Raw genomic sequence first — 11,850 nt, 5'->3', positions numbered from 1 at the left:
ACTTACTATTTTGTAGACTAATCTAAAACTTTATTAAAAATTTCAGCTCTAAAGTCTATAGAGAGCAAGAGGAAACACTGACCTTCCACTCAAGTCAGTGGAGCGACCCTCCAGGCTGCTAATGTCTAGTGCCAGCATTCGGGGGAGCTGCCTGAGGGAGGTGAGTCCTGTGTGAGCACAGGCTTCTAGAAAGGCACAGAAACTAGTTCCTGGCTTCTCTGCACCTGCCCCAACAGCAAGCGTGTCCACTGGACGACTCAGTGATGACCTTTAGCTTTTCACACACAGAACAAGAGCCGCATGTTTCGTGTGCAGTTTAGCGGGGAGTCCAAGGAAGAGGCGCTGGAGCACTGCGGCAGCTGTGTGCAGACCCTGGCCCAGTATGTCACCGTTGAGGTACCTGACAGCATCACCCAGGATCTTCGGCAGAGCCCAGGCCCACTGGAGGCAGGTGAAAGCCAAGGGAGGGCCGCACTGCAGCTGGGGGTAAGTGCTGGCGTGCTGGCCACGCAGGAAACCTGATGATGTAACGCACTGTGAGGACCCTGGTGGGACTGTCAGACCCATCAGGCTGCTCATCACCACCTGTAACACCAGCCCAGTGATCCAAAAGGCTCTTCTAGCTTCCTCACTCATATGCACGCAGGTGTAGGCACACTAGCACACGCGCACACACACATATGCAGAGCCTAAAATTATTTTTTAAAAGTATCTAATGTTGAGTGATCTTTTAAATTCAAGGTTAGCTGCCTAAAGGCTAAGAAACAAGACAGAAAGCCCAACCTGTATCCTAATATCAGAGATTCTCAATGTGTGAGCCCTGGGACCCTACTTCAAGGTCAAGACCATTTTCATCACAGTAAAACATTATCTACCACTTTCATTGTCTGCCTTGGGAAGACTGAAAGACTTGTGGGTCAGGCTTCTGACCCTACAAGACAAGCAGTGGACCAAACGGCCAGCTGCCACACCCTCACAAGGCATGCAGGGTAAAAGGGTCCACACTGGACAAGTACTGATTCTTTCTGAAAGTACCCAAGCAAGACACTTGCAGCTGAACGACCTCTGCCTTCACCAAGTGCTTCATGGAGCCATGGGCAGCCACGGCAGTGCCGATTTCAATGGGCATTTCAAAGGGAAGCCAGACCTTTCATCCCAGATAACAGTGGACACACTTTTTACTGACATAGCAGAAGGTCGAGTTTTTTGGTTTTAGACGGGATCTGCCCTCTTAACTGATCCTCCCGCTCCAGCCTCCAGGTACCAGGATCATAGGAGTCTTAGAAAACTTGCATCTGTCACACAGGTGTCAGGCCTTCCTGACCCAAGACTTTTATGCCTCCCTAAGCAAATGAGATTTGTCCTTTATGAACAGGTGGCAGAATGTGTTAACGCCTTATTGGACAGTATCTATAGCTGACCAGTGCATGATGCCTGAAGAGTCTAAGTGGCTGACAGAAAGCTAGCCAAATGCAAAATAGGCCAGTGGCTGTGTGTCGGGGCATTTCAAGTTCACTGCTATGGCTCAGTCTATGCAACCTGCCTATCAACAAGCCAGCCAAGCGTGGTTGCGTCATGTGGGAGCGAGCACACGCAGACTGGGCTGTAAGCTACAGCAGCAGATGAAGGCTCCAGGGTGCTGACTTGAAAGGCTAGTTCAAGACTGTGCAGGTGGGAACATCCTGAGTCTCTCTTCAGGGGCTCTTCTCATCTGTAATTTGGTGTTCTGGGTAGGTGAGACAGCCTGATGTGATGCAGAGGCCACAACTCTAGTATCTGAACACATCTGGGTCAGAGTCCTGTGGTAGCTGTGTGATCTCATACAAGCCAAGAACCTCCTCTGTGAAGTGATCGAGAAATACTGCGAAAGAATACTGAACAGGGCCTAGAAAACAAAACAGAAACCACACTGTCATTACAACCGCTGCTGCCAGCATTAAAACCCTGCCCTTCCTACCTATGAGCAAAGGTCAGAATCCTCAGAGCCCAGAAGACTCGCTGACATGGCAGAGCAGTGAGACAGAGCCACCAAGCACAAGCACAGCCTAGAGAGCCCCGTCTCAGACAGGACATTTCCCAAGCTGACCCCTGACTTCTGGATACATGCTTAGTCTACCTTAAGAGTTGCGGCATCACAAGTTCAGGTCGCTGTGTTGCATTGAGGAGAATCATTTACCAATGCCATGACTTTCTAGTCAAAAGTAGTTGCTCTCCTCCTTGCAGACAGGAATAATTAAGGTTCTTGAGTCATTTCCTTGGCTTATGTTTTAGGCTTTACTGTTCCTCAGCCTGGTAATTTTGTTAATTGTGGCCAGGTGTTTCTCAACCCGAGGGCTCTTGAGGCAACCCAACCCACCCACAGGAGAGGGCTGGGCAGGAGGGGAGCCAAAGATAGGAAGAAGGGTTCTTATGACACTCTCCCGTGAGCACACAGGTCCAGAAGCAGTAGCAGCAATGCAGTCTTACTGTGTGCACAGAGCCTCCCTCCTCTGCTGTTGAGCTCAACCACCTAGTCCGAGAGCCCACCAGACTCACAAGTGTGACCACCCTCAGCTGTGTTTAGTGCTGGGAGGTGGGTTTTTGGCTGACCCCTTTCTCACTGTTGCAGTGCATGTGAGCTGAGCTCGTAGGTACCCCAGGAAGGCATTGACAGCAGAGGCGGAGGGAAAGTAGGCACCAGAGTTTTGACCTCTGTAACACACAAGAAAATATAGAAATTGAACTTATAACCAGGCTTATTTAAAGGCTCTTGTCCCATACTCCACCTCTGCTTTTTTCTCATTTTGATTTTAGTATCCACTAGTTCTCATTTTATCCATCTCTATTTGGGGTAGTGGGAGATGGGACCAGAGGGTATTTCCAATTTTGGTTTTTTGCAACCTACTGACTAGCAAGTCAGCTTCCACACTGGAGGGAAGGCAGGACTGAGCAACCTTTGCCTCTAGTAATAGACTCATTTCTGATGGACAAGAGGAACCCTCAGAGAGGAATTTTCTTTTTTTTCTATTACACCCTCAGTTCCCATCAAGCACAGGAACACTCCTCTCAAGAGTAGCAGTATGGCCACAGGTTCCCAGAGTATAACCAGGCCTGTGGATATGCAAGGAGCCAACCTCCTGGGTAAAGGCAGCACCCTGGCTACTACTCGGTTCTCACCAAGCTAGAGTGCTAGAGAGCTAATGCCCATCCTGTTACCATTCAGTGTCTGGTATAAAGCAGATACAAGTGCTAGATATAAGGAATTTTGTTTAATAAAAAACTCAAGAGCTGCACAGTGTTCAAAATGAAATTCTTAAATTAAAATGTTGCCTCACAGTAGTCAGGGGTTTTCTGTTTTGCATTTCCTGTGATTCATGCAAATAAACTCAAGGGGTTCGATAAGAACACAGGGCAGCACATGGTACTCCTGTCCTTGGTTGACAGTCCTGAGTCATGCAGGGTTCTTTGGACAGATGTGAGCTGTGGTGGCTAACATGGCCCCAACTTCCCATCAGCTCCTGAGACTACCAGGTCTGTGCTGTGGTAGAACAAGCAAGCCCTCAGTGACCCGCCTTCCTAAGTGTGCTTGGTAACTACTTTTCTTTATGTGCTTGTCTGTCTTTGAAGGTGAACCTTGGAGCTGAGGACTCAAAGAGTGAGCTCACAGCACTGGACTAACTCTAACCCTCCTCTTCTCACACTGTGTTTCTCTGCAGCAGCAGGTGTGTGTGGCAGCTGGCGCTGGTGCTCTGGAGGGAAGGACTTCAGTGATCCATCTAGCTCAGGTATTGTGTTGGGTTTTGTTCCTAAAAATGGTAGTCCACAAGAATTTGTATTCCTTGATTCTTTCCCTTGTTCTAGAAAAGAAATCTAAAGTGTTATTGAACAGAGGATGAAGTCAGGTCAGGGATAGGCTACCTCCATTAGCCATGACCCCTGCCCTTAGATCGCACAGGATGGCTTGTGTAGACTGCCGCCTGAGGAAGTGAACAGGAATCGGGCTTAATGTGCTATGAGGAACTTAAATCACCACCTCCCCAAAGGAATGAAAGAATTCAATCTAATCTTTGGAATTAAGATTTATAAACTATTCTATACACACTTACCAAATCTGGACTCTGTAATAGCTTCAGAGCTAACTTTCAGTGCTCCAGTCTCAACTAAGGAGTGTGGAAAGTAGGAGGAAGGCATCAAAAAGTCCCTATTGCTATTTTTCTGAACATGGGCTCTGGTAAAGATGGCCCTGGAACCAATTCCAGAACATCTAACATGAGCGCCTTGGTTCCAAGGACACAGGAGGATAAAAGCTGGTATACGAGTTGCCCATGTCTTTTACCAATTCTTTAAATCCATGGACCAACAGCTGTATGCCACAGCTCATAAACAAATTTCATTGGCTCCACAGTGAGCATGGTGAGGTCTGCCTGAGCCTAGGGAACCTATCCAGCCCTTAAAAACAAAACAAAACAAAACAAAACAAAACAAAACAAAAACAAAAAACTGCAGGAACCTTCAGAAACTTTTGCTTGCCGACTTTCTCAACTGCCTTGTAACTCAGACCTCTCTGCAGACAGCTCCTACCCACTTGTCGCTCCACTTAAGGTGGCTGGCTATTCTCTGTATCCTGGCTGTACCAGGCAAAGGGCTCATGCTTTCCACAGAACTTGCATATTCAGTGTGCAAGGATGAGGAGTCCTTTTTAGTTAAATAGTATCTTTATTTAATAGTATTTATTAAATAGTATCTAGTGATACATAAAGAAAATAAGGGCTTTCATGGTAGTGGGGCATCTGGCTTGCCCCTACAGGTAAAGTAGGACTAGTTCCAGATAAAGAACTTGGGAGAAGGCAGAAGAGCAAACGCTTATCACGTCTGAGGCTCCTGGTTCAATATCCAAGAAACCTTGTCCAGCAGAAGGCAGCGCTTTTGTCTTGTCTTTCCCCCAGCCCTCTGGGGAGCGACTGAGCAGGCCAAGGTGCTGTGTGCTGTGTTCTTAGAGAAAGCACTGCTGTCAGTGCCGTCCCAGCAACTGATTTACAAAGCATCAGTGAGACCAGAAACAGCAAACAGAGTTTGCTCTGACCTTTTGGGCAGATCATCCTGTGAATACAAAGTTGGATAAACTTCCTGGAATATTGATGATATAAAACAAGTTTAGTAGCCTATTTTCTGAAAGCCGTATTTCAGCTGTGCAGGTGTAAATGGAAGAATTTTTTTCATCATCATACTGTTTACAGTTAGGAATGGAGTCAATATAAATGCCCACTCTCCTGAGTGGCTAAAGTGCAGTGTTACCACAGACAGGTCAGAACTGTGGTCAGGGCCAGCAAGGTGGTTCAGTGGCTAATGGTGCTTGCTGCCAAGCCTGATGACCTTAGTTTGATTCCAGGGACCCATTCCTGGGAAGAAAGGAATTGATTCCAGCAGGTTGTCCTCTGACCTCCACGTGTATGTCACAGCATACATGTCACACCTTCCCCCAACCTCCTCTAGAAACTAAGCAAAGCAAACTGATGTTAAGCTCTGTTGCTGACATGGAAAAATTTTGTCAGTACATTGGCTTTTTTGAAGCTATAAAATATTACTCCTCCATTTTCATAATTACTAAACTTGGAAGAATATCCACTGTGCATCAAACAGTGGCTCTCAGTGGAGAACATGGCTGCATAGTGTTTTTCTTTTCTCTTTATTTCCTTTAGGCAGAATCTGAAAACCCAACTTAAATTTAGAAAGGTAAATTTCTGTTAACAATACATGTTGTTCTTAGAGAAATACTCTTGTACTCAGCCATGTAGTACACCCATAGGAAAGGAGTTACCTTTGACAGCATTAGTGTGGTGAGTCTCCAACACATATGAACCAGTAACAGTTTCTGTTTTTGTACATTTTAAGGCGGTGTTTTCTGTGTTATATTATCTGGGATCATGTTCCCACCTATAGTCAACCCCTCCATCTTTTGGCACCCCTGCAGTCTATCCTGGATTCGGAGAAGCTGACCCTAGCCTATGAACAGTCTTCATGGGGAGCAGAAGAATTGGGCCCCTTTCTACGCTTGTGCCTCATGGATCAAAACTTCCCAGCATTTGTGGAAGAGGTGGAGAAGGAACTTAAAAAGATCATAGGACTGAGAAACTAAAGCCCCACACACATATGCAACTAAGGAACTGAAGGTATCTGAATTAAAGAGTATTATTCCAAGCACCTTTTATCAATGTTTTATTGTTAAAAACAGGTGAATCCACTTTTGTACACCATTGCACTTCAATAATTACACAGAACACAAGTACATGCATCTACAGTTAGTACCGCATGAGAACCCAGTCAGGTTATAAAATCTATCATCAATCATTAAATCAATGTGAAAAATACAGTGTCAAACCAAAAGGTATAACTAGAGTTGCATAGAATATTACCATGCTATTAACATTTCAGGGTCATTGAAAACAAAAGGGAAATTATAAAAGTTGCCTTGATCGAATGTACAAGAATAAGGTTCGACACATCAGTGCAAAAGGTTTCATAATTTACATGATTTGACAAAGGAAAGATAGTCACTTAAAAGCAATCATACATATATACTGCAATTCATTATAGCCGTTCAGTGGACTGTTCAGGTTCTTAAAGTTATAGGGTAAGCCCTTAGAATGACAGACTTAAGTTTATACTCTCATCTTTATGTACCAGAACTGCAGCTTCCTCATCTGACAACAGACAATAAGGAATGAATGTCAGCAGCTTAAAAATGAAACAAGCGTTTACTTTATTTTGGATTTCTCCCACCCCCAAAAATATAAATATATATATATATATATTTATATACTGTATATATCTGTAGGTTTTGCTGTACTTTACAAAATGATCACTAGATGGCAGCAGTGCATTTAGAGCTTTGCCAATTTAACAGCTGCATAAGTAAAAAATGGCGCATGCATGATCTGATCCTCAGGGGACCTTTTACTTCAATTTAAATATTTTAACAAAGGGAGGAAAAGCAACATTCACAGCACATCAAGCCCAAAATAGTTTACACCTTCTACACTGAAGCACTGTTTAAAATGTACCTGGCTAGGTCACCCTTATAAGAGAGGCTAAATAAGGCATGCTTTAGACGGTCATTGTGGTGTTGCTCACTTGAAAGGGAGAGACCAAAGAGGTCCAAGCAGAAAACTTAGCAGGTCATGTTGCCACCATTTTTCAGGAACCTAAAGAGCTGTAAAGAGAAAAAGATTTGAAAATTATGAGAATATGCACTGTCACAACTCTGTCAATGCCACATCAAATAAAGCTTTGGTTCAAACAGCATGCTCAGGGATGTGGTATGAAATTCTGATCTCCATGTACCTAAGAATGCTGCCTTATGGCCACCATCTGTGTCTTGCCTTCAGCAGAGACCATACCAGGTACTAAAGGCCTCTGAGGTTAACAATTTCTTTCTTTCTTTTTAAGATTTATTTATTAGGTATACAATCTTCTGTCTGCATGTATGCCTGCACATCAGAAGAGGGTACCAGATCTCATTAGAGATGGCTGTGAGCTACCATGTGCTTGCTGGGAGTTAAACTCAGGACCTCTGGAAGAGCAGCCAGTGCTCTTGTCCTCTGAGCCATCTCTCCAGCCCCAATTTATTTCTTTTTACTACTTTTTAAAACTATCTAAGTAGACTGCAGTGCAAGTTATTCAGTGTGAAATGAACCTAATATAAATATGTGAGTCAATACAGCTGAAGGACATTCCATCCATCCACTGCAGTGAAAAAAAACTTGTTCCATCAGTATTAGCTATTCTGAAATTAACTATATAGTCTTACCACATAACACCAATTGCTGAAGAATTTGTAGCAAAGTGAGCAGGGGCATAGTTCATTTGAACAGAATGTTTAAATCTCTAAAGAAGGCCATACTTACATTATAAGCAGTACTTAATTTGTGTTTCTCTGGCGCAAGTTTTTATCTTTGTGATTGTTGGTAGAGTTGGTTTTCCTTTGGAGGGAAAATTGCACTGTGTGAGTTCCACTAGTCACATTGTTTGAAAAGTGCAGCACATGGAAACACAGAGACTCTTCACTCCCTCCCATCCCCGGTGTAGCAGCAGACTACGTCTAACAGTAGTGTATATTCTTTACATAAAGTGCCTCCTACTTCCAACTGCTAGATCCTTCATACTCTCAAGGCAGACAACACACAGGTAAGTTTTTCTTAGATTCCTAAACTACAATTACTTACAAGAGACAGAGAATTATTCTTTTGAATACTAATTTCTTAACTGATAAAATCTGACCTGCAACTAGCCACACTGAGCCCTCTGGCCATTAACCTACCAGCCACCAATTGCCCCACTTGCTGCTTATAATCTCCAACTCTAGGAACCCTGGCAGCCTTTAACTCATTCCACATTTACAGCTCTGTCTCTCTTGGATGTCAGCAATTATTAAAGGAACTGGGAAGTTTATTAATTCTATACTTCAGTTTGACGTAACTTGGTTATTCTCCTTACTTATATACTATCAGTTTAAGCATGTCAAATGCATGAACTTTTTTCAATTCCCTTTGCATACTATTCATGTGTATGGCTAAAAACAAGACCTGGCCTAGGAATCAAGAGATCACCAAGCAGAATTATTTCATGCTTAAAAAGTGTACACCACAAATTTCATTGTAAGGGAATTGTCTTCTCTTACAATCTTTCGTATTCCTTTTGACTAAACTGCAAACATAACACAATTCAATCAGAAACTAAAATTATGTCCAATGAAGTACTCACATTGGCCCAGCTGGTTCATCATCTGAACAAGGTGTTCCGTTTTTAATAATCCATGAGATATAAGAAAAGAGAGGAGAAAACCATTAGACTCTGCCTAAAAATGAACAGGGCAGTAAACTGCAGGTGGCAAACATGGCTATTCATAGCATATATTAAAGGCCATTCCATCTGGAGGTGCAAAACACTCATGAAGTTATTTCTAGATTCAGTTTTAATGACAGATATGCTGTTTCAATGGTTTTTAGTTAACACTTTGAATGCTCGTCATGAAAAACTGCAACTGTAGCGGACAGATAGGCTGTAATATCATTGAACTCATCTTGTCCCCAAGTTCCAGTGGTTCACTCTTAAATAGATGAGAAGACAAACCAACATTTCGGTTGTAAAATCCTGCTGTTTATTTTCTTGTGGAGAATGTATGCAGTTCCTGAATGTAAATGGATGTGTACATTCTATACATTTAACCACACATCCTCACTTCCACATAAGGCACTGTTTTTCCTTCTGTTTTATAATCTTTATGAGGTCATTAATCTGAAGAATGAGACCAACGAGGAGGAAGCCATAAGAGGAGCCTAATCCTTGGCTATCCATGCTCTGGGCCAGTAAGACACGTATGAGAAGCAGAGGATGTTCTGTGACATCACAGAGAAAGCTGAACAGTGACACCCCTCTCTAAAAAAAGATTCCACACAAAAAGATGGGCTTGTTATTGTGCCCTGGCCAAAACAAGAAGAACCACGAGGTAGTTTTTTTTTTGTTTTTTTTTTTTTTTTGTTAAATTAAAAAGTTTTTGTTATTTACGTTTAGAAGCTTTATTAATACTTCATGATTCTGACAACTTTGTCTCAACTTATTAGATATGCATACATTGAAAAAATGTTATCAGAATAAAAAAATGTTATTTAAAAAAATCCACAAGGGGAGGAAACCAGTAAGCAGCCTTTGTTTTTACTGTACAAAAAGTTGGGTGACCTAAAAGATTTTTGACATTTTGATTTCGCTGAAGCATCTAGGAAAATTCAGCAGGATTCCACAAGGGGCGGGCGCACATGAAGCAGTTATGGAGCTGCAGTCTTGGTGTAGGCACTGCAGGGGCACATGTCAGGAGCAATGTCTGTCAGGGAGACATTGCTCCACCTGTTCCTTTCAGGCAACGGAGAGGCAAAGCCACCGCCAGCACACAGTGACTGGAGCAAAACAGGATTAAAAAAGGAAAAAAAAAAAACAAAAACAAAACCAAAACTAACCACAAACCAATGACTCATCAGCAAAACAATAGGCTAGCAACATACCAGTGTCCACAGGAGTCCACTACTAACGACAGTACTATTAAAACAGGTACAGAGAACAAGCTAGGACTCAGGACACCCAAGACAACTGTTTGTTACGTATGCAGTGGAAAGATGTGAAGACATATTAGGCACTAAGACACACAAGCCCAGCCTGAACCCTCCCCTCACCACAGCCTACAGCTCAGCACCTGGGGCAGGCAAATCAGTTAACATGCTAGAAGCTAAGCACCTTGGGAATTAGAAGACATAGGAACAAACTAATTTTAGTGTGCACTCTAAAACACAAAATTCGGATGTAAGACTCCCAACTTTAAAAAACAGGAGAGGGGGGAATCACAATCGCAAGGTCAGTCTTTTCCGAGCAGGACACTAGACTAAGCCAAGTGAACATCACACCGTAGGTCTTTCTTTTGGTGTGGGGTGTAGCCTGGTGTCTAATTACAAATGCCTCTTTCCAACCTAACAAGCTGGCCGTGTGCAAAGGTTTACATGTGAGTATGGGAGCAACAGTGTTTCTGGGGTAGCGGCCATGCCTGAAAGTGAGAGCAGCCGTGATTCAACCCACACTGGGTCTAAATTCCAGGAACCTCCTTTCAGTCCTGAATCCACTTGGATACCACAAAGAGGAGGACATCCACCCCCCTGTTCTGCACTGAGCCACTGTCTGCAGTATCACTCTCCCATACAGGCCAGACAAAAGAACAACTTGACCTCCACAGGAAGGTCAGGAGAGAACAGAGCTACAGAGAAAGGCACAAAATAAAGTAAATGGGGACTAAACGGCAAACTAAAAACCCAAATTAGTTGTGAAAGTGAATGAAGTAAACTTGAAGAAAAGTGTTAACATTATGAACTGTGCATTGTATAGACTGAAGCGGAGATTAAACAAACTCCAAAAGCATGCATATCGCTCACTTACCACCATGTTTTAAGGGTTTGATGCAATTGAAGGGGGAAAAAAAAGAAGTCACAGTAACCGACAAATATCAACATACCCCCAAACCCTCAGGCCAAAGCAGCCTTAAACAGAGACTGTTCTCTCCACCTGGGGATTACTCACAGCCACTGACTAGATGAGAGGAAGAGGACTGAGGGGAGAATGAAACAAGATGCTCTGGAATCCATCTGATGAGTGTGAAGTTCCTAGCGGAGTGGTACACACACTGGTTTCCCTGCATGCTCTGTCCTCACTGAAAGTATGGCTGCCTGAGCCCCACCTTCACCCCTACCCTGCACTGACCTCTTCTTGTAGGAAACATACTGCACCCACTATACAATACAGAGTGATGGCAGAGTCAAAACAAGAGCTGATTCTGTTCAAAGCCCCTATGCCACTACAATTAACTCACAGATTTTTGTGGCCCCTGCTCCTCCCCCACCCTCTCCCATATGTTTTTTTGTTTTGTTTTCTTTTTTCTTTTTTTTTTTTTTTTTTGGTGAGGTTGGGTGGAGTTATAGCCCAGACTTGCCTAACTTTCTATGTCACTGAGGGTAGCCTTGAACTTATAGTCCTGCCTCAACTTCCTAGATGCTAGGATTCCAGGCATATGGATGTTTATGGGTTGCTGAGGATCAAAGTTAGGACTAGGCCTGCCAGGCGAGTCCCCTACCAAGTAAGCTGCAGCCTCAGCCCCTCTGTCCTCTGTCCCTCTCCCCAAAAGGACTTGCTATCTAGCCTAGGCTAACATCAAACTTACAATTCTCCTGCCTCACCCTCCCAAGTGCTAGAATTTATTATAGTTACTAAATCCACTTACATTTTGCTTGATCTCAACAGAGTTAACACTAAACCCAAGAAAAATGTAATGGTTCTTAC

General features: G+C 43.4%; 1 protein-coding gene across 7 annotated transcripts in view; it reads right to left on the bottom strand.

Annotated features, from left to right (window-relative positions):
* Window positions 1-6,179: 6,179 nt before the first annotated feature.
* Window positions 6,180-11,850, bottom strand: part of Nptn (neuroplastin) — a 102,186-nt gene continuing 96,515 nt past the window's right edge. For 4 of the 7 annotated variants that reach the window (XM_021649745.2, XM_021649746.2, XM_021649747.2 and 1 more), the window contains 3 exons: window positions 8,740-8,761; window positions 7,884-7,958; window positions 6,180-7,189 (listed from right to left, as the gene is read on the bottom strand). In XM_021649745.2, coding sequence (XP_021505420.1) covers window positions 7,898-7,958; window positions 8,740-8,761 — 83 coding nt within the window. In that variant the 3' untranslated portion in view covers window positions 6,180-7,189; window positions 7,884-7,897. The remainder of the gene's footprint in view (window positions 7,190-7,883; window positions 7,959-8,739; window positions 8,762-11,850) is intronic. The other 3 variants (XM_021649744.2, XM_021649749.2, XM_021649751.2) reach the window with 1 other exon arrangement.

This window comes from Meriones unguiculatus, chromosome 1 (genome assembly GCF_030254825.1).
Source record: "Meriones unguiculatus strain TT.TT164.6M chromosome 1, Bangor_MerUng_6.1, whole genome shotgun sequence".
Taxonomy (NCBI): domain Eukaryota; kingdom Metazoa; phylum Chordata; class Mammalia; order Rodentia; family Muridae; genus Meriones; species Meriones unguiculatus.
Note: the sequence above shows the minus strand (reverse complement) of the source record. Positions and strands in the feature narration are given on the sequence as shown.